Below are 25,061 nucleotides of genomic sequence, written 5' to 3'. Positions count from 1 at the left end.
GTGGGTAAAGATGGAAGCAACACAAACTCACACACTGAATGAGTGGGAGTATGAATTAGTACAACCATTATGAAATTGATTTGGTATTATCCAGCCAAGTGGAAGAAATGCATATCGTACTACCCAGCAATTCCTCTCCACAGAAATATAAATCACACCAGGATAAGTATGAAAGTGTGTTCTCAGCAGTATATTGTTCATAACTACAAAAACAGGAAAACATACAAACACAGACATACACACACTCAATGTCTGTCAACAGAATAACAGATAACCAGCAGTTATTCACATAATGGAATACATACAGCAATGAAAAGAAATAAATACTGTTATACACAGGGATGAATCCTAAACATATAATACTGAGTAAAAACAACTGTACACTAGAGAATATACAATACAGGATTCCATTTATGCAAAACTGAAAAGCAGGTTAAACAGCTTTGTTTAAGAATTCAGACTTAAAGAGTAATACTATAATGCCAAACAAGAACGTGACTAACATAAAAGTCAAGACTGTGTGTTACTTGCGGAGGGATATGATCAGGAAGAGGTACCTGGGAACTTCAGTAAAAGTTTCCCGTCTTGCACTGAATGGTAGTTACAGGTTACTTTAAAAATTTTAGCTATGCATATTATGTTTTCTGCACTTTTCTGTATATGTGTACAAATGTTTCATATAAAAAGAAACATTTATATAAGCATCCTTGAGTTCTTAAATAAAACACAAGTGGCAAAAGCTTCTCTTAGTGACTAACAATGACTGATAAGCTGAAGATATATTGAAAATGTAAATTTAAGGTGTATGGGACAAAGAACTGATCTAAAATATCCCAGAGCAGAGAAATTTAGTAAAAAGTACATAAGGAAAGTGAGAATCTGAAAATCTACTGTTTTCAAACTATCTGTGGCCAACTGCCCAAACCTTTGTGTACCCCACACCAGAGGCAAGAAGCCAGAGTAACCTTTCAAGCAATTTTCCTGGCCTATGGGAAATCATCTTACATTATTAATTTATCTTTTCATTTATTACTATCATTCATTCTTCTATAAATCTTTCATGCTAAACAGAGATTCACAAATAACACATTATTAAACTGCTGCCATATTTCTCCTCTCCTTGCACTATTTGTCTATGATGGGTGAAGGAAAAGTACAGACAAGCTAATATGTGGGATTCTGGAGCTAGAGAATACCCAAAATTACAAGTCAACATCATTAAATAATACCTCACATTTTTCTTAGATCTCTCAACTGATTATATATGATGTACATGACAAATGGACGTTTTCATAAATTTGTTAAAACAGTATTTCCTACTATAAACAATACTCTAATTCAGTAGTTTTACAAATTGGGTTCCACAGAAACAAAGCAACTATGCAAGGGTGTCAAGGGCTATGGGACAGAAAACAAAATAGGTGGACTGGGCTTCTGGTTCCCTACCATAACCACTACCGCAACATTTTTACTTGTGTTTTATCTGTCTCCCCTCCTCCCCCATATTAAAGTTCCACTAAGAATAGGAAAGAGGGAAAAAAGAGATTTCCTCTGGTATTAAAAAAAATCACATACAATCTGGAACCTCATCAAAACTAAAAAAATCTTTGTTCTGCAAAAGACCTTGGATCTTGTGTTAAGAGGATGAAAAGACAAGTTACCAACCAAGAAAAAAATATTTACAAACCATATAACTGACAAAGGACTTACATCTAGAATATTACTCAGAACTCTGAAAACTTGACAGTAAAAAACCATCCAATTAGAAAATGGACAAAAACATGAAGAGATATTTCACTGAAAATGCCACATAAGCATGTGAAAATATATTCATCAACCATTAGGTAAATGCAAATTAAACCACAATGAGACACTACTATACCTTTATCAGAATAGCTAAAATAGTGGTAACACCAAATGATGGCAAGAACGTGGAAGCTGGATCGATCATTACACTGTTAGTGGGAATGTAAAATGGTACAGCCATTCTAGGAAAGAGTGGCAGTTTCTTATAAAATAAAACACGCACTTACTTTCCCAGAGAAATGAAAACTTACATTCACGCCAAAATCCACAAATGTTCCTAGCAGCTTTATTAATAATATCCCCCCCAAATGGAAATGACTCAGATGACCTTCAATGGGTGAATGGTTAGACAAACTGTTGTACATCCATATCATGGAATGTTACTCAAAAATAGAGGAGCCATTAGACACATGCACAATTTGGATGGATCTAAATAAAATTACACTGAGCAAAACAAGCCAATTTCAAAAGGCTACATTTATATAACATTCTTAAAATGGCAAAATTAGAGAAAGAGAACAGACTAATGCCCCCCAGGAGTTAGGCATGGGGGTCAGAGGAGAGTAGTATGTGGCTCTATAAAAAGGGGAAGGAACATGATCGCTCCTTGGGGTGATGGAACTATTCTATATGTTGACTATGGTGGCGGTCGTATGAATCAATACATGTGATTAAACTGCATAGAACTAAATATACATACACACAAATGAGTGCATGTAAAACTGGTAAAATCTAAGTTTGTTGGACTGTATGACTGTCCTGGTTGTAATACTTATGTTATCAAGACATTATCATTGGGGGAAACTGAGTGAAGAGTGAAGAGTCTATGGGATCTTTAATGCAAGTATCATTATAATCTATTGATTAAATGACACATGAATCTACAATTATAATCTATAATCTATAATTATTAATCTATAATCTATTGATTAAATGACACATGAATCTATAATTACCACAAAGTAACTTAAAAATGTACACACACAACTCAATTTACCATTACACTAACCCGCTGCCGAATTTCTGCCTTAGAAGAGGAAGGGGTAAAAGCATTTAAATTTCTGCCCAGACACTGACTGGCAATATCATTCCCCTTTGGTGTTCTAAGTCAGACTTTAAGATCAAAAGTCTCATGCTCTACTGACTAAGCCAGCCAGGTATCCCTCTAAAGGCAGACTTTAAGATACAAAAGTTAAGTTGTCTGGGCTGTGACCAACTGTACAAGTGATGGAAGACTTGAACAGACTGTATGTATATCTCATTCACTATGACATAACAGAACTGTTGATGAACCTCTTAACTATTAAAGATACCATTTCAAATGTCTTTCAGGCTGTTGAGAAACTAAGTGAAACTTAGAAACTCAGTATAATGACTAAAGAATGTGGAGGGCTGGACAAAACTGAAGCTCTATAACACCATGAAAATGAGTCTGTATACAAAGCTTCACTAAACTTGATTGAGAAGTATTTCTCTTAAGAGAAAGATCAAAATATTGTGCCAGAAATTACCTCTGAAGGTTACACATTCTAAACGGAGGATGGCATTCTTTTAGACTGCACGGCTGAGGCATAAAGTTGTTTGTACTATGTTTGGTATAAGCTTGTCCTACTATTACTCTATTAAGAACTCTTTTTAAAATGTGGCTATTGGAGCACTTTGTATAACGAAACTATATTTGAACAGTTCCAAACTGTACATACTGTATGAGGCTTCTCCTCTCAACAGGTTTCTTATTTCTATGTGGAATGTTATACCTTGCAATGTCCTGTAAATAGAGATTAAATTCCACCCTTTTCTTTACTTCAATAACCACCCCCCCATATTGACTTGCTTTTCCAGACTGATTCTACAATTATCTCACAATGGAGATAATTTTGCTCACTCAAGGTCTAAGATTCTGAAATATCTTATTAAAAGTACCCCTGTTCTAAATCAAATCAGTCAAAAAACATCTACCCATAAATTCATGTTTATTCTTTAAACCCTTACTACTATTCAAATTGTGGTTTCCGAACTAACAGCAAACATATCATCTAGGAACAGGTAGAAATGCAGACTCCCAGCCTCTTGCCACACTTACTGAATTCAGAATCTGAATTTTAACAAGATCCCTAGGTAACTCCTATGCACAAAAAAGTTTAAGATGCACTGCTTTAGACATTCGAAACCTTTTAAAACAACTTTTAAAAGCTTTAGAACAATGAAATTTTCCAATCATTAACATTTCCATTTTATACTGTGATTTACCTAAAACACACAGCATACTTATTATTTTATTTTACTTTGCATCTCAGCCTCAATTCACTAGTTGTTCACCGCAAAATATGTTTTACTAATACTCTACTGAGAAACCAAGACTTTAGAAAAAAGCTGAATCACATAAAGGTTAAGTGATTTAACTCAAGGTTACCTACATGACAGTCACCTCACTTTGATTCACATACCCTTCTCCTAGTCAACTATTTTTAAGAAACACTGCAACCTTCCTGAATTCTTAATGCCATATACCACGATTCTCAAACTGATGCTGGTTACATCGAGGCACATGAACACGGGCAGAGTACAAAACCTAAATTCAATTACAGTAAAGAACAAATATAGTATCATTTCATAAGCTTTAAGCCCTATGTACTCCTGCCAAAAATTGTGGCATGAATAGGGCACTGATTACCAAGAGGGCAAAAACCTATAATCCAGTCACCTTGGACTCTGCTTGTGTATAAGCAGCTGTTTTCAACATCATCACCCTCTGCTTACCCTAGAAAATGGAACTTCAGGTCTATAAAATAAGATGTTGAGATGTATAATGTCTTAATGGATGAGACAAAATGAATCAGCAGAAGAGAAGTAGCTGGTAGGAAATGTCTTACCCACACCTTATCTAAAAGAAGAGCTGCTCTCTAGGCATTCTACTTCAAATGACAAGTGAGAATTAACACATTTATAATTTTATTTAAAATCAATCATACGTACACCATTTTTTTCAAGGGACAGCAGCTCACTACGGCAATGCAAATTAACAAGACCATCTACCTGAATGAAAGCTATTGTTTTCAGAATTATCCAAAAAGCACTATCATTTTATTTCTTTTTTTTTTTTTAAGCAGGCTCCACGCTGGTGGAGCCCAATGAGGGGGGCTTGAATTTACAACCCTGAGATTAAGACCTGAACTAAGATCAAGAGTCAGACCCTTAACCGACTGAGCGACCGATGCACCCTTATTTTTTTTTTATTTATTTATTTATTTTTTTAAAGATTTTATTTATTTATTCAACAGAGATAGAGACAGCCAGCGAGAGAGGGAACACAAGCAGGGGGAGTGGGAGAGGAAGAAACAGGCTCATAGCAGAAGAGCCTGATGTGGGGCTCGATCCCAGATCGCTGGGATCACGCCCTGAGCCGAAGGCAGACGCTTAACCGCTGTGCCACCCAGGCGCCCCTTAATTAGAAAATAAATGGAATCACTCCTGAACAGTCCATCAAAACAATTTAAACTTGAGTGTTTGATGTAAAAGAATAAAGCACAAGGAATTAGTCTATAATTATAGTACATTTAGCGTGTATATTCAAAGTTAAATACTTACTTTCTGAATGAATTTCTCAACACTCTGTACCACATGTTTATAGAACTAAAAGAAAAAAAACATGAAGTGTGGTTTTAAAATCTGTTCAATGAGATCTGAATTTTTCTGTTAAATATAGGTTTAACATCGTTACAAAGGTCTATCAAAACAACAAATTTTAATCATGAATTTTGAGACAAACGTGTCACTCACCTTCATAAGCAATTAACTATGATATCTAATTAGTAAAGGATTCTTGAGGTGCATACATGGTCAGTACAACTAACTGACTCTTGTGTGGGTTCACTTACATGCTGATTTTTTTCAATAAACACAGTACAGTACTATAAATGTATTTTTTCTTTCTTATGATTTTCTTAATAACATCATTTTCTCTAGCTCACTCGATTGTAAGCATACAGTATATAAAACATATTAACATACAAACTAGATGTTAATCAACTGTTTATCATCGGTAAGGTTTCTGGGCAACAGTAGGCTATCAGCAGTTAAGTTCTGGGGGAGTCCAAAGATATACATAGATTTTTGACTGCATGGGGGATCAGCACCCCAACCCCCATGATGTCTGACAGCCAAATATATATTCAAAATGTGTTACGAGATACGAAACAATTTGATCACATTCCTTATAAAACCGTACTTTCACAAACTGTTAGGCTGATAGCAAAGTACTTGTAATAAGCACACTGGCAGGTGTATATTCTTACTTTCATGAAAGGAAAAGATTTCCTATGGTATCATTAAATTAGGGTAATACTAGAAATATCAACTCAACAAATAGCATTAATAAAAACATGCAAGGGAGTTGTTTTCAACTTCATTATCTCTTGCTTCTCCTGGAAAATGGAACTACAAGTACATTTAATAAGATACAGAGATGTATAAAGTTCTCATGGATCAGCCAAAACAAATCAGCAGAAGTGAAATGAACATACAGATTAAAAATAAGTAATGGGCTGCTATCAATTATAAGAAAACATGTACGTTTTAGAAACAACACTATGAATAAACCTAAAAAGGAACAAATTAGAAATTACAGATTAAAAAAATTATAGATTTAACAAAAGACATCTAAAATTTGTGCTTAATAAATCTGAATACCTCGATGGCAACTGCATAATTAGCATATTTGTTTAAAGAACCAGAACTGTGCTTCTATTTATACTTTTGATCTCAGGAATTATACTTTTAAGGGATATCCCCTTAGCTGAAGAGACACATGAACATTCCTCTGAACTGTATCATGAAATCCAAAAATCAAAAAGAAAGAAAAATCTCATTACTCATAGTATCAAATCAAAATGTACAAGTTTAAGTTTGGCTAAAATTTTCATACTATAAAGGAACAGTTTACTGAACAGTGTAAGTCACTTAAATAAAAAAGCCAAAACAGCTACTTAAAAGCAAGCACTGCTTAAACATTTAAAAGCAACATACAAAACATTAATTACACACTGAGTAATTTTATTAAATAATAATTCTTCTGGAAAATATCTTGACAGTACTTTTCGCTTCTAGCTACTTTACTACCTGTAATTCTGACTAAAACTGCTTACCAAACTCTAATTCAAAGTTTACCAATTCACACAGGCCTTCTTCCCCAACAGGTATTTTGTGAGATTTTGCTGACTGTGCAATGTTAACAAATACCCATTAAAATAATGTCTCAAACACTGATTTAAAAAAAAAAAAAATCAATGACTTACCTCAATATAAAACACAGTATCATTTAAATCCAATTTTAAAAGGCAGCTCAAATCTCAATTTACGTATGTACTAAATGCACCTGAAAATAATACAGTACTGCAAAACAACTGGTATGAACTCTTCAAAAATATCAATGGCATGAAAAACCAAACAAAGGCTGGGTAAGGCTGGGTGACAGGACAAATAAATGTAATATATGATCTTATTGGATCCTGAAATTTCTTGCATGTGATCAGTGTACAATATAGTTACTTAGTAAATGTCTTTGCTCTTAGGAGATTAAGTGCTATTATGAAATCAAATCTGAAACTAACTCTCAAATGAGTCAGCCAAAAAATGTGTTTGTGTGCGTAGAAATAAACCAAATGTAGAAAATGTTAACTGGCAAATCTAAGGGAAGACTATGTGTTGCTCATTATAATATTTTGCAAATGTTTGAATTTTCAAAATTTAAAAATTTAAAGCAGTAACAATAAATCAAAATAGTACAGTATATCATGTTTAGGTTCCTGATCGAGAGAAACTTGGATTCAAATCTAGCTATATTTATTCTGACTATTGCAAATTACTTATTTTCTCTTAGACCCTTCCCACATCTGAAAAAATAGGAATAATGTTGCTGCCAATACCTTACAGAGTAATTTAATTAAAAAATATTCTGCTCAGAGGGAAGGGAGGTGGAGAGATGAATAATAGGTCATGGGAACAAAAGGTACAGCATAGGGAATAGGGAATATAACCAATGATATTGTAACAGCAATGTATGGTGACAGATAATAGCTACCCTTGCACTGGGCAGAGCATAACAAAGAGATGTTGAATTACTAATGCTGTACACCTAAATCTAGAACACGGTATATCAACTATATTGAAAAAAAAATTTTTTTAAGTGTTCTGCTCAAGTTATATAAAATGCATCAATTATTTTCACAGACTAAAAATGGTAATATACATGTTTGCACACCCTCAGAATCATGATCATAAAAATCAGATCACAGTGTAAAATAGGATAAAGAAAGCAAAAGAGAGTCAACATTCTATACTAAGCCTATCAGACACCCTGAGAATTTACTGTGTTGAAGAAGTCTCCTGCTTAAATGCTTAGTGGTCACTGTCCTTAGCACTTACCACCTCTTTGATTTTCTGCATATAAATACAGAGATTTTAACTATAATGCTGTTAAGAAATTAACTGCATGTCTGAAAATAAAGCTTTGGCCACCAGAACACTGAAAAATCAACTAACTATCTGAATTTTCTCCTAGCAGCTATTCTCTCTGTAAATAGGAATTTGTTAAATCTAACAGATAATGCTATTATTCAAAGACCATTTATTTAAATCATTGGTGCTTCTGGTTATGGCTGATGTTCTTATTTACAATAGGGAAACATATCACCAAATATCCACAGGTTACAACCTACTTAATTAAATATAAGCATTCATTCATTCTCAATTTTAACAGCCCTACTAAAGCAGGGAGTCTTAGCTTTGCGGACAAGAACCTCTTAGAAAGAGGTATCTATGGCTGAACTTCAAAAGGTCCTAAAGTCAAGAAATTTTATGCAGAACTTTGTGCATATGTATATTTCTCTACAGAAAAGCACAACCTTTCTCTGACATTTTCCTAAGTATCAACGAGTCAAGATAGATAGTTCAAAACCTCTGTATCAAAGAAATGGCTAAAGGCCTGTGGCCTCTCCCACAGCTTAAACATCCTATATACAATGAGGTTCAATTATTTTTCATAATGGCTCATTTTCAAATCTGTAACAGAATCAATAAGGAAAAAAAAAACATTAATTTTTATTTAGAAACCTTTTACCAAGATTCTGTAAAGTTAGTTGTGACAAATAACAAACGCATTCTCCACGATGTGGCTCTATTTAAAATCTTGCCTAAGAAAAGTAAAGAAAAATGACAGCTTCAAAGATTAAGGAAGAATATTTCTCAAGGTGTTAGATGTTTATCTCTAGATGGGAGAATTCACAGGTGATAATAAATTTTCATTTTTGTGTTTTTCCCCTTGAACATATAACTCTGTAAAGAGGAAGGAAATACACAGTTGACCCTTAAACAACCAATCCCCTGCACAGTCGAAAATCCACATATAATGTCTGACAACCCCCAAAATTAACTACTGTTGACTGGAAACCTTACTGATAATAGTTAATTAATACATATTTTCTATATCATATATATGTTATATACTATATTCTTATAATAAAGTAAGCTGGAGAAAATACATTAAGAAAACCATAAGGAAGAGAAAATACACAGTAATGCACTGAATTTATCAAAAGAAATCCACGTGTAAGTGGACCCGTGCAGATCAAATCTGTGATGTTCAATGGTCAACTGTATCATCTGTAATAATTATCCTTCCTCTAAAATATTAGTATAGTATTTTCTTCTGAAAACAAAAGTGTAAAATTTTTTACTCACCTTAATAGCTTTGATGGCTGCCTTAGTAATTTGGGTCATTTTCGCTTTAGAAATGGGTGGTTTGTAGTCATTCAGGGAATACAACTGATAAAAAGAAGAACAAATTTTAAATACAGCAAAACTAATGGTCTCTAAGCAATTACATGAAATTACCAAACATATCCATTTTTATATTCTCAATAAAATCAAAGTGCTGCTTTCTTTTAAAAATCAAGTTCAACAACATTAGCCCTCAGGGAAAACCAAATCAAAACCTCGAGTTACAATTTCACACTTACTTGTTTATAATCAAAGACAGATAATTAACAAGTGTGAACAGGATGTGGAGAAACTGGAACCCTTTTACATTGCTAGTGGGAATGTAAAATGGTACAGCAGCTTTGGAAAACGGCTTGGCTGTTCCTCAGAAAGTGACACACAGTAATATGTACTATGACCCAACAATTCCACTGCCAGGTATATACCCAAAAGAGTTGAAAATATATATTCACATTAAAACCTGTACACAAATGGTTACTGCAACATTATTTTTAAAAGTCATTTAAAAAGTAAAAACCACTCAAACGTCCATCCAATGATGAATGGATAAACAAAATGTATTGTATCCATTCAAAATATTAGCCATAAAAAAGGAATGAAGTACTAATACATGCTACAAAATAGATGAACCTTGAGAGCATTATGCTCAATTTAAAAAGCCATATTAAAAAGACAAGATATTATACGATTCCATTTATATGCCATTTATATGATATGTTCAGAAAAGGCAAATCTATTTGTGACTGCCTACAATTGGGGGAATTGGAAGAAATAAATAACTACTAATGAGTACAACATTTCTTTTTGGGGATGATAAAAATATTCTAAAATTGATTACGGCAATGCTGTACAACCATACTAAATGCCACTGATTTATACACTTCAAATTGGTTAATCGTATGGTATATGAATTATATCTCAAAACCATTTAGAAATCAAGGGATTTAAGGTTTAGCAGTAATCTCCACCAAAACTAATTTTGTTCTGAAATTTCTCATATAAGCAAAGGATAATAAAACTGCTTCAACAGAAAACAGTTAAAGGGGGGAAAATCAGGCAATGAACAAATAACTAAGCTTAAATGAATACTGATTAAAATTTGCACTGTACTCAGCAATGACAAGATTTTAACTATAATGCTGTAAGATACTAACTTCAAGTCTGGAAACTAAGCTTTGGCCATTACAACACTGCAAAAACAACCTGAACAGACTTTAAAAGTAACTAAAACAGAATGTGTTGGTTAGTCAACTAGCAATTTAGGGAGTCCTCTACAGCTTTTGCTCCAACACCCCTTATAACCTATCTATCAATAAATTCTACTGATTTCTACACAGTTTTCCCCATATTTTCTCTTCATCCTCCTCCCACCACCACCACAACCACAGCCCCACACACTTTCATCTCTCACCCAAAGGACACCTCTAAATGGATGTGCATGTCTATCTTTTCAAAAACTAATCTGATCAGGTGACTAACACCCCCTTAAAAAGGTCAATGTCTTCCCATGCTTCGGATAAACACACAGGTGGAACTCCTGTCCACCTTTCCAGTCTCATCTCATTCCATGCTCTCCTCCTGAGCCCTTTGCTCCAGGCACAATGATCTTTTTTTCAGTTTCCTGCCACAGAGCATTGAAAATGGGCTTGTTCCCTCTATTTGGAATACTTTTTACAAGGATCTCCTCACTAGCTAATGTGTAGTCATCCATCTCAGTTTGAGCAACACCTAATGAGGAAAGCCTTCCCTACCTTCCCAGCCAGATCAATAACTCCTCTTTTATACTCTCACTATACTGTCATTCACCTTTGAAGCACTCATCGTAGTACTTTGATATTTGATATCTGATCATTTAACTAATACTTGATTTTTTAAAAGGACTGTTAAAAAGAGTGACAGTAACACCAAAGCTCAAAGGATTTAAGTTCCTTTAATACAGTTAAAATGTTAACGGTACAAGAGCTGTTCAAGCTGAAATCATTTGTGGGAGTACAAATGTCCTTCCCTTTAGGTTCCCACAGAAGTGCCCACCTGTTGATAACTGCCAACCACTAGGTCAAGATCCCATCAGATCATTTAAGAAGCTCTCTCTGCTAAACTCAAAGGGAATTTCAATATACTTGTGGCTTCAATTCCTACTTGTACGCCAGTTTACTCACCAGGTACAAAATAACATCAACACATTCTATAATGCTTACAACAAGCTGTATGTGTAAAGTAAAGGTCAATTTCCCAGAATTTCTCAGTAGGCCCTGGCTGCTACACATCTGAGATCTGCTCCTGCCCTCTCCTACAAGAGAATAAGCTCTAAGGATAGACACGTCTTTTTTGTTTAGATTTTTTCCTTTTCTCCAAACTGTATCTTCAGTGTCTCCGAGAAAACAGGTATTTGTTAAGAATAAATGAAAAGGAACACGTACAAGACATAGCATTGCACAAGCTTTGCACAGAAAGACATGGATATGAATTCCAACTATGTTACCTTATTAGAAGCTGCTAAACCTCTGAAGCTTAGGTTTCTCATTCACAAAATAGAAACTCATTTCAAAGAAACATCACATAAAAATAAAGCTTTCTCTTAAAATTAAAATCCTTCTCTGTAGGCGTTCTCCATTTAAATGAATAATATTAAAGGATCCATCAAACGCTTATTCACTCCGCTACTTGAAAGTCCATTCTATAGTAATTTATATTATTAGGTCAATGAAGATGCATCAGCTTTTCCCCACAGCTGACTACATATACTTTCATTTTATGTAGGAAAGCCCTGAAGTTTCGATCAAGCATTAGTTAACTACTCTAGCAGACCAAAGCTTTGTTTGCTCTCTTTGTGTGTGTGTGGGATGGGGGATGAGGTAGGGGAAATATAATTTAGATTTATACAACATTGTCAACAGTCTGAAAAGTCAGCTTTCACCTGAGATCCCCTGCCTTTTTAAATGCACGTACTGCAGAAATTTAAAGTAGTACTCAAGAGAAATACCGAGTAATTAAGTGCTTTTCCAAGGCTCACTTAATACATATGCTTCCAACTAACCATTACTCTAGATTCTCTAAAATCTCATTTTTTAAATTAAATCTGATCATCAGAAAATAGGCACAGATCATTTTATCTAACTCCTCAATGAATGCCTTAACTAAAATTTAGTATTAAGTTCTCAACTTACGAAGACTGATGAAAGACCTGCTCTACAACGTTGTTTTAACCATCTGTTAAAGAAATAATTATCTTTAACCAAAAAAAATCCCTTATGCAAGAATTTCCGAAGTATATTCTCCTTGAATGCAGGAAGAGGAGAATGATTCAGCTAGTTTCCATGTGCTTTTTTAATCAAAAAAGGTTGATTTAACATGTTTCTCCCATCTTGTGCTTGGCTTCTAAATGAGCTAGCTCAAGTTTATTTTACTTGTCTGAACAAGATCTCAAATGTCTATTGACATCTACTTCTCTGCTATATTTAACTATTACTTTTATTGTAACCAAATAGAAAACATATTTTCACCAGTGTCTAATTTTGATAAGCTGTTTCAAAGTTCTTTTTGAAGTAGGTGGAGTATAAATTTATACATTTAATGAAGTACTGTGAACTGAGCACATGACTGCAGAGACAGCCTGCCATCATGCTTCCGTTTTCTTTCTCTCTCTCTCTCTCTCTTCCTTTCTTTCTTTCAGGAGGGGAGGGGACAGAGGGAGAGGGAAAATCCCAAGCAGGCCCCACACCCCTCATGACCCTGAAATCATGACTCCAGCAGAAATCAGAGTCAGACCCTTAACCTAGATGCCCCTTTTCTTTTGTTTCCCTTCTTTTCAACTTCTGTCTCCAAATTTAAGTGTTCTATACATTATCCTGTTGTCAATCCTCAACACAAACTCAGTCCTCTAGGACCTCTCTCAAAGACCATTTGCTGAGAATTGCGGGACATCACTATAACGTTCACTATTTTAGAAAAAGAAAATAGTGCTGAAATACGCAGCCAGACCATTCAAAGCTTTTTTAAAACTTCTAGAAGTAATCCAGTGCATATCAAGAATGGTTAATCTTTAGATCTACAGGATATGACAGAATGCCTGATACACAGTAGTAAAACCTGTCTTACCCAGCTGGTAACCTAATTCTGCGATAACACTGCCATTAGGAAGTGTCAAGCTTCATTCCAACCCTCATTTTCATTAGATGAATATCAACTTCTCACCAAAAATTGGGAATGTAATTCTCCCTGTATTCTCAACATTTGATCTGGTTTTACACTGGAAAATACTGGAGAAGAATGAAAGTTTATTCTGGGACCTTCTTTTCCATTTCCCTGATAATTCCCATCTCTATGCCTGGATCAGAAGATCAGGGTTGCATATCCTCTAAGCTTGGGCTCTCTAGATACCCAGTTTTCTCATGTACAGGCTTTTTTTTTTTTTTTTTTTAAAGATTGTATTTATTTATTTGAGAGAGCGAGAGAGCCCGTGAGCATGTGCAGGGAGGGGCAGAGGGAGAGAGAATCTCAAGCAGACACCCCCTTTCGATCAAGCATTAGTTAACTACTCTAGCAGACCAAAGCTTTGTTTGCTCTCTTTGTGTGTGTGTGGACTCACGCTAAGCGTGGAGTCACTGAGGGTGGAGTCAACATGGAGCCTGATCCCATGACCCTGAAATCACAACCTGAGCCAAAATCAAGAGTTGGGTGCTTGTCCAACTGAGCCACCCAGGCGCCCCTCATATATAGGTTTTAATCCCACCAATCTATTTCTTGGGCCTGGCTCCCTCCTACCTTGTTTTCTAAAGTCTAAATGGCTGCTGATTCCTATTAGTTTGTTCCATCAAATTACTCCCTCAGTTAAGACTATTTTCACTCTTCTAGGTCTACTAATAAGCTGCTGTGTCTGAACTCTGCTTTCCAAACCTAAGCTTCTTCCCCTCAAATGCTTTGTTCTAATGTTATCTAATCTCACCTGACAACCCTTTACCCTTTACTTATACAAACTCTTGGTGTCCCTCTGACCTCAGTGACTGAAATGAAGTCCCAGTCTTGACCTGTCCCTTCCTATGGCTACTCAAGATTTATCAATTTAAAACAAAGGCAGTAAACAATAGCCTGGATTTCAGTCTAACTCCTTTACGTTCCAACTTCCGTCAGGAACTTGCAGGCACCACATCAAATGTATTCTTTTTAGATCTGAAAACAACTTCTAATCAAATCAGTTTCTAGTGACTTTAATCAAGGTTTGAGGATTTTTTTTTTAACCTAAACTGAGATATCTTAGTTGCTGCTGGCTACTGCAATAAAAAACTTATTTTGAATAAAGATTTTTAAAGCTGTCAGTTGTCAGCTATTGACTGGGCTAAGGGTCAATCAGCACAGCAAGTACTTTAAGTTCTAAAAGCCACACAGTCTCTATCACATTACTTAGCTCTACCCCTGTAGCTCGAAAGCAGTCAGGGCCAAGGATCAATTCACACATGAATGGGCAGGGTATATTCCAACAGAACTTATTTACAAAAGCAAGCCAACCCTGAATTTGTGCAATATTTCTCAGTTCTAGAAATGCACACTTCTTTTTTGCTCTTGGATAAACACTGTAATCTCATGTTCCTGGAAAGTATATTCATGACCTCCCTCATCTGCCCTCTTCCACATACTGTTAACTCATTACCCAAAACTTAACAAAACGTTGTGCTTCATGTTGTTATTTTAAGCAAACTCACTTCAAAAATGTTAATGTGTTTCCCAATTTGAGCATAAATATTACATGAATTCTATCATTACCTTGGAAGAGCCCAATAAAGAACTCATTATCTGACATACCTCAGAGAACAACCAAATTTTGGTAACATCTTGCTCATTTACAGGTTAATGCTATGCCTTCAAGTTTGTGGTTCTTTTTTTTTTTTTTTTAAAGACTTTATTTATTTATTTGACAGAGATAGAGACAGCCAGAGAGAGAGGAACACAAGCAGGGGGAGTGGGAGAGGAAGAAGCAGGCTCATAGCGGAAGAGCCTGATGTGGGGCTTGATCCCAGAATGCAGGGATCACGCCCTGAGCCGAAGGCAGATGCCCAACCGCTGTGCCACCCGGGCGCCCCAAGTTTGTGGTTCTATGATCAATGGAATTAACCCATTATGTAAACCTAATATAACCAGAACAGTCATCAACCCAATCCATCCTTCCTAACAATGATCCTCTACTGGCTTGAAAGTACTAATTAGGGGGCACCTGGGGGGCTCAGTTGGTTAAGTGGCTGCCTTCAGCTCAGGTCAAGATCCCAGGGTCCTGGGATTGAGCCTGGAGCCCTGCATCTGGCTCCCTCCTCAGAGGGGAGCCTGCTTCTCCCTCTCCCTCTGCCCCTCCCTCTGCTTGTGCTCTCTAATAAATAATAAATAAAATCTTAAAAAAAAAAAAAAAAGAACGAACGAACGAACTAGTTAGGATCCTTCAAATCTCCAAAATCACAAAATCAGAAATCACAAAAGACCCTGGAACAAACACAATCTTGATACTTTCAATTCAAGATAGCATGGTGACTACAGGCATTTTTCTTCTCTTCCTCCTATTGGTAGAACAATAAAGGAGTAAAATTTTAAAAAGGTAAAAAGAACTCACAATGAAAGCTGAATAGGGAACGGAGTAAATCAGCAGACAAGACGTCACAAATTTCCAAAAAAACAGAAATAGGATTAGTAACTGATGACACAAAGAGGAAACCACAAGCCACAGTAAGCACAGAAGATATAGCCAGAGGAAAATAATTTGTCCTACCTAATTCCAGAGTCCTACCATTCAAAATTAAGGTATTAAGGAGAGCAAGGGCAGCGGAAGTGAACTAATGCTTCATCAATTCTTGCAAAAAGTCAATAAATACCTAAAACTAACCATTCAAGAAACAATGTTTTAAAATACTGCTTAGATTCATGAAATTAATCATCAGAAAAACTAAAGTGTTAAGAACTCAAACATTTTCCTCTTTGAGGGGATCGAGCATGGTGTGAGAAGGAAGAGCTTCCAATAAAATCTCTTCTGTACTTAAAGAAAACTACACGCAGAGATTACTTTGAAAAATATAATAATTATATTTTAATACAATCTTGTTCTAACTCTACTTGCTGCAATGGTCCTCCACAGTATCTCTCCCTCCAAAATTCATACACTGAATCCCCAAACCCTAATGCGACTGTATTTGGAAAGAGAGACCTCATGGAGGTATTTAAAGTTAAATGAGATTGTTAAGAATGCAGTTCTGACTCAAAAGGATTAGTGTCCTTATTACAAGAGACACCAAAGAGCTAGCTCTCTCTCACTGCCATGTGAGGGGTTCACAGGACTACTAAGACCTGAAGGTGGCCTCTAGGAACTGAGAGCAACCTCCAGCCCAGAGTCTGCAAACTAAACAGGGACCTCAGCCCTATAACAGCAAAGAACTTTATTCAGTCATCAACCTAAATGAGCTTAGAAGAGAAATCCATGTCTCAAATGAGAGCACACGGCCTGGCTGACACCTCGATTTCAGCCTGGTGAGCCCATCTGCAAAGGCAGCCAACTAGTGCTTGGGCTGTGACCCATGGAATTTATAAAATAAATCTGTGGTGCTTTAAGCTATAAGCTAAGTTTGTGGCAATGCGTTGCAAAGCAACAGAAAACTAATACAACAGAAAAAACTGTAAATGATTTTTTCTTCACTTTACCTTGACACTATAAATTTTTTAATTTTTGCAAATATTTTTTGAAAATTATTTTTATAATTCAAAGTCAAAATTAAAATTTTTTTAAATTTCTATTTTTCCTAAATAACTTAAAAAGAAATAGAAACTCGGTATTTTGCACATAGGAATAAAATGTAAGATACTTGTTTCACTGATAAAAGTCATTTTAAAGAGATTATTCTCCAACTGTTATACGGGAAAACCAATATACTTTATTACAAATTTTACTTCAACAAATCAAAACCTAAGTATTCCCTATATCTAAAATTTGTCACTCCCTAATATACAAGTTCTCCTTTCCTACATAGCAGGACCTTCCATATTATCTTTGGGTTGGGAGACAACATAAAATATTAGATATTATAACATAAAATCAAATGCACTTGACATTAACAAAATGTGACCAGAGAACAATAACAGAATTAAGAGTAGCAGATGCAACACTAAAAGCAACATTAAGAAAAAGCATGTTCTGAAGGAATAATGTGACCAAAGTAAAATTCTTTGTAAAAAAATGTTTGAATCGAAACTCTAAATATATAAGCTTGGGTTACTTCTATTGAAGTAGCAGTGTTCTTGAACATGCAGAATTTTTTGAAGAGCAAAAGCCGAAAAGATATGTTACAGATACTCTGCCAGGACTCCCAGATCACACTTTTAACAAAGGCACAGCTCCTGACTTTACACTAAATAACGTGAGAGTATAAAAACTTGAAAACAAAGTTTCAAATGCATCTTTGAAATAAACCATATATTATTGCGAACCCCAAAGCACATAAAATCTGAAATGTTGTTAACATCTAAAAATCTGTGAGCAAAATTAATAATTGTTTTGCCTTTTTAAAATATTCTTATAACCTTTATCTGTGGTTATAAAATACTATAGAAAAATTCGAAAACATAAAAAAAAGCACAAAGATGACAGAAAATGCAAATTATCTATAATCCAACAATTCATCACTCATTCCAAATATACTCATTAGTGCCAGGCACTATGGATCCAATAGAAGAGGCAGACATCATTGTCCTCATGGAACTGAATGTGCTTTTGCAGACAGGCAATATTCTAATAAACAGTCTGCAGAGTATAGTTAAGTATACAATGAAAGTAATTACTTGGTGAAGGGTATGCAAAACTGTACATCTTTCTCCGGATCTCAAATCCAGAACCCTTTAAAAAAAAAAAAAAAAAAGTTGGGCACCTGGGTGGCTTAGTTATTAAGTATTTGCCTCCAGCTCAGCTCTGATCTCAGGGTCCTGGGATCCAGCCCCAAGTTGGGCTCTCTGCTCAGGAAGGAGTCTTCTTCTCCCTCTCTCCCCAACCCCCGCTTGTGCGCTCTCTCTCAAATTATTAAATAAAATCTTAAAAAAAAAAAAAGTATAGATATTACCAGGGAAATGATGCCTATTTTCTTAAAATTATAAATCTGAAGTATGCAAACATCTGTCTAGTAAGATCAAACCTATATACTAAACTTTTGGTGGGGCAGGTGGGGTAGGATCCTCTAGTTTAAAAAAAAAAGAAAAAGAAAAGAAAGCCAGAATTTGATATATGAAAGTGCTAACAACATTGTTATGGCAAATATAAATATTTATATGCTTCATTAGCTATTCTTCCCTATGGGCTAAAGTATTTTCACATAAATAACTAACCTTCTGCATTACTAAGCAAAACACTCTTATTTCTCAACCATGACAGTTGTCTAACGTTAATATAACACTCTTGAAAACTGTTATAAAAAGGAAGCCATTTACTTTAGAAATCTAACTTATAGTTTAAAACTGTTAGTAACAAAGAAAAACTATGATCAACTTTCCCTCAAAAACTACTAAAGAACTAAATTTAGGCCACAAAAACTTATTTGCATGGTCTTTAATTCAATACAAAAATTTATGTATCCTTTCCAAATTCTTGGAATAAAGTGGATAAAAAATATCCTTAAAATAGTATACAGGAGTTACAGTGAGCCAAGATGGAGTAGGCCCACTACAGCCTCTCTCTCTCCCACTGATTACAACTAAAAATCCCAGACTAAACACAAAATGCAACTACCTGCAGATTGTGAAAAGTAAAACAGAAGCCGACGGGAAACAAGTCGAATAGCAACCAGTGATGGGGGGCGGGGGCGCTGTGTGTAGGTGGCTGAGGTAAATTTCATAGTGTTTTGTGCTTCTCTATTATCTCTAGGTTTTGATTCTAAAGAGTGCAGAATCAAACCGTGCAGCCAGTGCTAGAAGCAAAAACATTAGAGGAAACCCCTTTTGCTTAGCCAGAAGACTAAGTAAAAGGACTCCTCCATGCTATTGAGGTGGGCATCAGGAGGAAGCTCCTTTTCTTCCTCCTCTCCCACTGCCTACGGTTGGAGGGCAACCACCACTGCCAGCACCTAAAAAACCCCAAAGAATAGCGATTTCCGGACAGAAGAACTAGGAAAAGGGGCTCCTGTTAGCCAAAAAGTATGGTGAGGAATCCCCATTTTTTCCTCACCACTTCAACTCTAAAGGTTAAAAATGAAGAGAAACCTGGCTTTTTGGCCAGGGGAACAGAGAAAAGGATGGCATGGGATCTAGGAAAAGTATGGGAATCCCACAGAGAGCTGAGAAGAGGATTTCCCAATTCTGTGTAAGAACTAACTTAAGTATTCGGCTCATTCTTGAATTGTGCCTGCGTGAAACAGACCCAAAGAAATCCGGCAAAGGCTTTGAGAACTAAAATTTATGTAAACCACTAATTCCTGGTTGGCACATGTGCTGAGTACACCTAAAACAGCAAAACAAAAGCTTTTAAAAATTGAACTGACACTGGAACCACCACAAAAAGGCAAGACAGAACTTGCATCCTGAAACTAACCAAGATGAATGTCTGCTAAATAAAACAAATCAACATTCTTAAGAGGATTTTAATGAAGTCCTACAATTTAATACTGAAAATGTCCAGTATATAAGTCAAACTTAACATACCAACACACACACACACACACACACACACACACCCCCTAACCAGGAAGATCTGTCCACAATGCTCAAGTGAAAGGAGAATCAACAGATGCCAATCCCAAGATGATGCTGATATTGAAATTATCACAAACTTCTAAAGAAATCATAATGATTCTCAATAAGATAAAGAAGCAAATTCTTGCAATTAATGCAAAAAATAGAAGTTTTCATCAGAGAAAGGAAAACTACAAAAAAAAGAACCAACTAGAAATTTTAGAACTGAAAAATACAATATCTGGAAGGAAAAAGTAGTATGGTACTCAATATAAGAGCTATAAAATTATTATGAGTGACCTTTATATATTTTAAGAAGCAAAAGGCGATAATCATGGAATTTTCACATCAACATTTCAAATAACAGTTTAAAAAATGCCCAAAAAGAGAGATTTAGTAAGATATACTAAGAAAAAGTTAATCAGATATACACATTATTAATGTAGACTATGGAAATCTCTAATATGTTACATGACAAATATAAAATATTTGCAATTACAACTTTTTAAATAAGAATTAAATGTAAAAATAAGACCAAGAAAAATGTTCAGAAAAATATCTGCTATAACAACTTAATGTAATTTATTAGCCATAGATAATTTTCTTACAATTAAAAAAAAGTTCTCCCCACATTTCTGTCTTTCATGCAATTTTTTTCTTTTACTTTTTTTTTTCAAACCATAATCTAATTAATCAACTATGAAAACTTTTTCAAGGTAATCCTAGCCCAATTAAAACAGAACAAAATAGAAAATACCAAAGCACACACTGACTAATCTTGGGTGAAACTTTTGTTCCTGTTATATTTACATAGGTAACTATAGATCATGATACAAATTATATATTTTTTAAAGATTTTATTTATTTATTTGTAAGAGAGAGAGAACACAAGCAGGGGGAGCAGCAGGCAGAGGGAGAAGCAGGCTCCCCGCTGTGCAAGGACCACCCCCCCCCCAATATGGGACTCACTGGGATCATGACCAGAGCTGAAGGCAGACACTTAACCAACTGAGCCACCCAGGTGTCCCCACAAATTATATTTCTTTTTTTTTTTTTTTTTAAGATTTTATTTATCCTTTAGAGAGAGAGACAGACAGCGAGAGAGGGAACACAGGCAGGGGGAGTGGGAGAGGAAGAAGCAGGCTCCCAGTGGAGGAGCCTGATGTGGGGCTCAATCCCAGAACTCCAGGTTCATGCCCCGAGCCGAAGGCAGATGTCCGACGACTGAGCCACCCAGGCGCCCCCCACCCACAAATTATATTTCTTACTGTGGGTTGTAAGAGGTTTTTCTGAGGCACTGCTCTAGCCCACAGTCATAAATAGAAAATAATACTAAAATAAATTATAAGAAAAATAATAAGACATGATTAAATTATCTCTGGATAATTCTTGCCAAAGGCTGGGTCTAAAGTGCAATCTCTGTTCATTTTTTTTTTAAGACCATTAGCAAATATCTAGAAATACACAAGACATAGTGGTACAAAACAGATTTTTTTTCCTAGCTGTAATCAGAAAAATGGGAAAAGGGAATTAACTTTCACATTTGAAATCACATCCCGCCATTAGTGATGTATACATCCTCCTGCAACTGTTATACAGCCTGCTTATTACCTTCATAGCAATCTTATCACAAGGCAAAATTATTTGGTCATAATTTGTTTTCTGTGTAGTTTATTTCTCTATCTACCTACCTACCTAGCTATCCATTTCTCCATTCAGCCACCCACTTTGGAAAATACTGACCTCATATATTGTAAACCCTCAGTAAACAGGTACCAATATCAGTATCCTTTTCTTCATGTCCTCCACAATGCCCAAACCAGTTCCTTGCACATATTAGGTATTCAAATAAATGCTGATTCAAACTTTGATAAAGTAGGTTACTGGGTTCTAAAAGTAATCAGGTAACCAAATACAAGCTGCCAAAATAAATTTCTCAGACTTCTTCATATCTGAATTCATCGAATGATGAATGATGAATTCAGACTTTTTTCCTCAAAGAAGTGGAATATGAAAGCCACGGATAATGATATACATTTCTTTTATTTTTCCCCCTTGAACTTTACTTGTAATAATCTTTACAGCCTTGTACCTATAATTCTTTCTTTTTTTAAAGATTTTATTTATTTATAGAGATAGAGACAGCCAGCGAGAAAGGGAACACAAGCAGGGGGAGTGGGAGAGGAAGAAGCAGGCTCACAGCGTAGGAGCCCGATGTGGGGCTCGATCCCATAACGCCGGGATCACGCCCTGAGCCGAAGGCAGACGCCTAACCGCTGTGCCACCCAGGAGCCCCTGTACCTATAATTCTATGCCAATATTCATGAAAATAAGGAACTATTTCAAAGTAGCAGAATGCTTCACTCTGAAATAATCCCCAATATCATTTATAATATTGTATAATAATCATTCTTGTATACAATTTTCAAATTTCCTTTAACTCTTAGGGTTAATCATAAGCACTAATAATATTCTTACTCAGATCAATAAAGTCTTATTATCAAGGTATAATCAACTGAAAACAAGGAACTGAGAAAAATCCAAAGCCAAATTCAACCTATTAATAGGTCAAAGCTAAACAATCATTAAATCTAATCAAACCAACATTCACTGACCACCTACAGCAGATATGCACAATATTAAGCCCTTCAGAAAACAAACAAAAATCTTGAAGAACTTCACTTCAGATATCTAACAATCTACTGATGTAGAATGGGAGGGTAGTGACCTACCATTACTATAATACAGCAGATTCTTAGCATTCTAAGATTTATCATTGTTAGCTTTGACAATTCACTAATGATCCAAAGGTCTCTAAACTGTAATCACAGGTAATTCTGCAGAGACACTAATTTGAGGTGTGTATTTGTTTCTCTTCTCTCATATTCTCCTTTGCATTTAACAGAGGAATAATATACTAAAGTGGTACTTAAAATTTGGGGGATCCAGAAGAACCTGAAGATTTTGCCTCATGAAAACAAAAACACAAGGCATAATGTAGTGCCAGAATAAAAAATGCTACATTCAAACAAATGAAACATACATCCAGTTGCTAATAGAGAAAAGGTTTAATTAAAAAAAAAATGGAAGTGAAATGGGCTGACTGGAAAAAGAGAGCATTCCTGTTACAGCCGTGATTTCGCTTCCACACTATTTACATTCGTAACACACTTGTCAATAAATCTCTTTACAAAACTAGCAATTTTTGAGGACGGACTAGAGAAGAGGACTATTTCCTAATGGAAACAGAATTAGAATCTCAACAGAATGCTGTGCTTTCCTACTGGAGAATCACTGAGTATCAAAAAAACAAGACAGATAGATGAGAATATATAATGCAGAGCTTCACGTATTTGGTAAACGTTCCCATTCATACTGTTGTACATACACAATGTATATGATAAGCACACTTTTATATTTACTTATAAATATAAATAACTTCTTTATTTCTAAAATAGTCTTGTATTAAAAGGCTTAAATCCGTAACTAAGAAATCTGCACAGCTGAAGGTAAAGGTAATCTGAAATGTTCTTAAAAAGTATAAAATGATTCAAGCAAAACAGTTGTTTGAAAAGCCTGAGTAAAAATTAATTTAGTAATCTAAAAGAACTCAGTTCTACTGTAGAGAACAGAGAATAGTAAATTAAAAGCCAATTCAAAACTAACTATAACAAACCAAGGGAGAAGTGATGAGGACCTGGACTAAAGTATCAATACTTTATTTTTATTATTTAATACTGAAAATAAAAAGGAAGGGAAGGATGCAAAACACATTAAAAAAAACTCACTGGATTTCATGACCGAAAAGATGTAAATGAAAGAGGCACCTAGGAAAATTCAAAGTTTTCAAGTCTGAGTGTCTGGGAATATGATTTTACTGCTGACATAAACAGGAAGTCTAGGTTCAGGCTAGAGCATACAGGGAAGACCAAAGACTAGACCAGAGAAAAAGCAAACAAAAGGCATGTTTCGAAGACCTGAATTACAGGGATTTCGTCAGTTTGTAAGACGTGAGTCTGAAACAGCTCGGAGCTTGGCTGTTGAGAGGTCTCTGAATCGTGTGAGTGGGTCAGGACCCCCATCATGAGATACGGGGAAGGGGAAAACCCTGTCACAGTATTTTCTCTAGCAATGAATGAAAGTGAAAATGTACCAAATGGGTGATGTCAGTCGAAAGACAACATGGCACAGAATATCAGTACTCTGACCAGGCCTCAGAGATGTGGCATATCAGTAAGTGAAAAAGGGGCCCTGAATTTCTATGGAAAGGAAAGTAGACTATGGTGAATACACAGATAAAAAATAATGTGAGGCAACAAGCAACAAGAATCATAGCTGATAATTATATTTCTGAGTGACCACACCAAAGACAAGACAGAGTGGATGATTCTTCTTTGGCCATTACTGGGCACAGTCTCATTTCCAAATCATGTACAGTCTTTATAGTTCCTAAGGACAAGAATTAAAATATCCTTTTATATAAAATGAGAAAAAAAAAAGAGAAGTCTAAAAGAAGTTCGTGGAAGAACGGTAAGTTTAGATTCAGGTGGTAACAATACAATTTCATGTGCATATGGACACAAAATACCTAAAAACTTACGAGACTGAGTCCCAGAAGAGAAAAGCAAAAATACACATCATTCCTTAAGAGACAGCTGAAGAGATAAGGAACACTGAAGACTAAGTATCAGAGAGAGAAAGTAGAACAAATGCCTACTACACCTCAGAGTAAAATCATTCCAGAAATAAGAGCAACAAATAGAGACTAAAAAAAGAGAGAAAGAGTGGCATGATAA

The 25,061-nt window shown here is 35.4% G+C and overlaps 1 protein-coding gene and 1 pseudogene across 12 annotated transcripts in view; one reads left to right on the top strand and one right to left on the bottom strand.

The window, feature by feature from the left end:
* The window catches only part of SCAF8 (SR-related CTD associated factor 8), a 216,711-nt gene that overhangs the window by 175,041 nt on the left and 16,609 nt on the right, over positions 1-25,061 (bottom strand). For all 12 annotated transcript variants that reach the window (XR_005834413.1, XR_005834417.1, XR_005834412.1 and 9 more), the window contains 2 exons: positions 9,544-9,627; positions 5,395-5,439 (listed from right to left, as the gene is read on the bottom strand). Coding sequence is in view for 6 of the 12 variants with exons in the window: in XM_040627992.1 (XP_040483926.1) it covers positions 5,395-5,439; positions 9,544-9,627 (129 nt within the window). In the remaining 6 variants the exon portion in view is untranslated. The remainder of the gene's footprint in view (positions 1-5,394; positions 5,440-9,543; positions 9,628-25,061) is intronic.
* Positions 24,190-24,711, top strand: LOC103660878 (annotated as a pseudogene).

The sequence above is a fragment of the Ursus maritimus genome, unplaced genomic scaffold, assembly GCF_017311325.1.
Source record: "Ursus maritimus isolate PB19 unplaced genomic scaffold, ASM1731132v1 scaffold_13, whole genome shotgun sequence".
NCBI classification, from domain to species: domain Eukaryota; kingdom Metazoa; phylum Chordata; class Mammalia; order Carnivora; family Ursidae; genus Ursus; species Ursus maritimus.
Note: the sequence above shows the minus strand (reverse complement) of the source record. Positions and strands in the feature narration are given on the sequence as shown.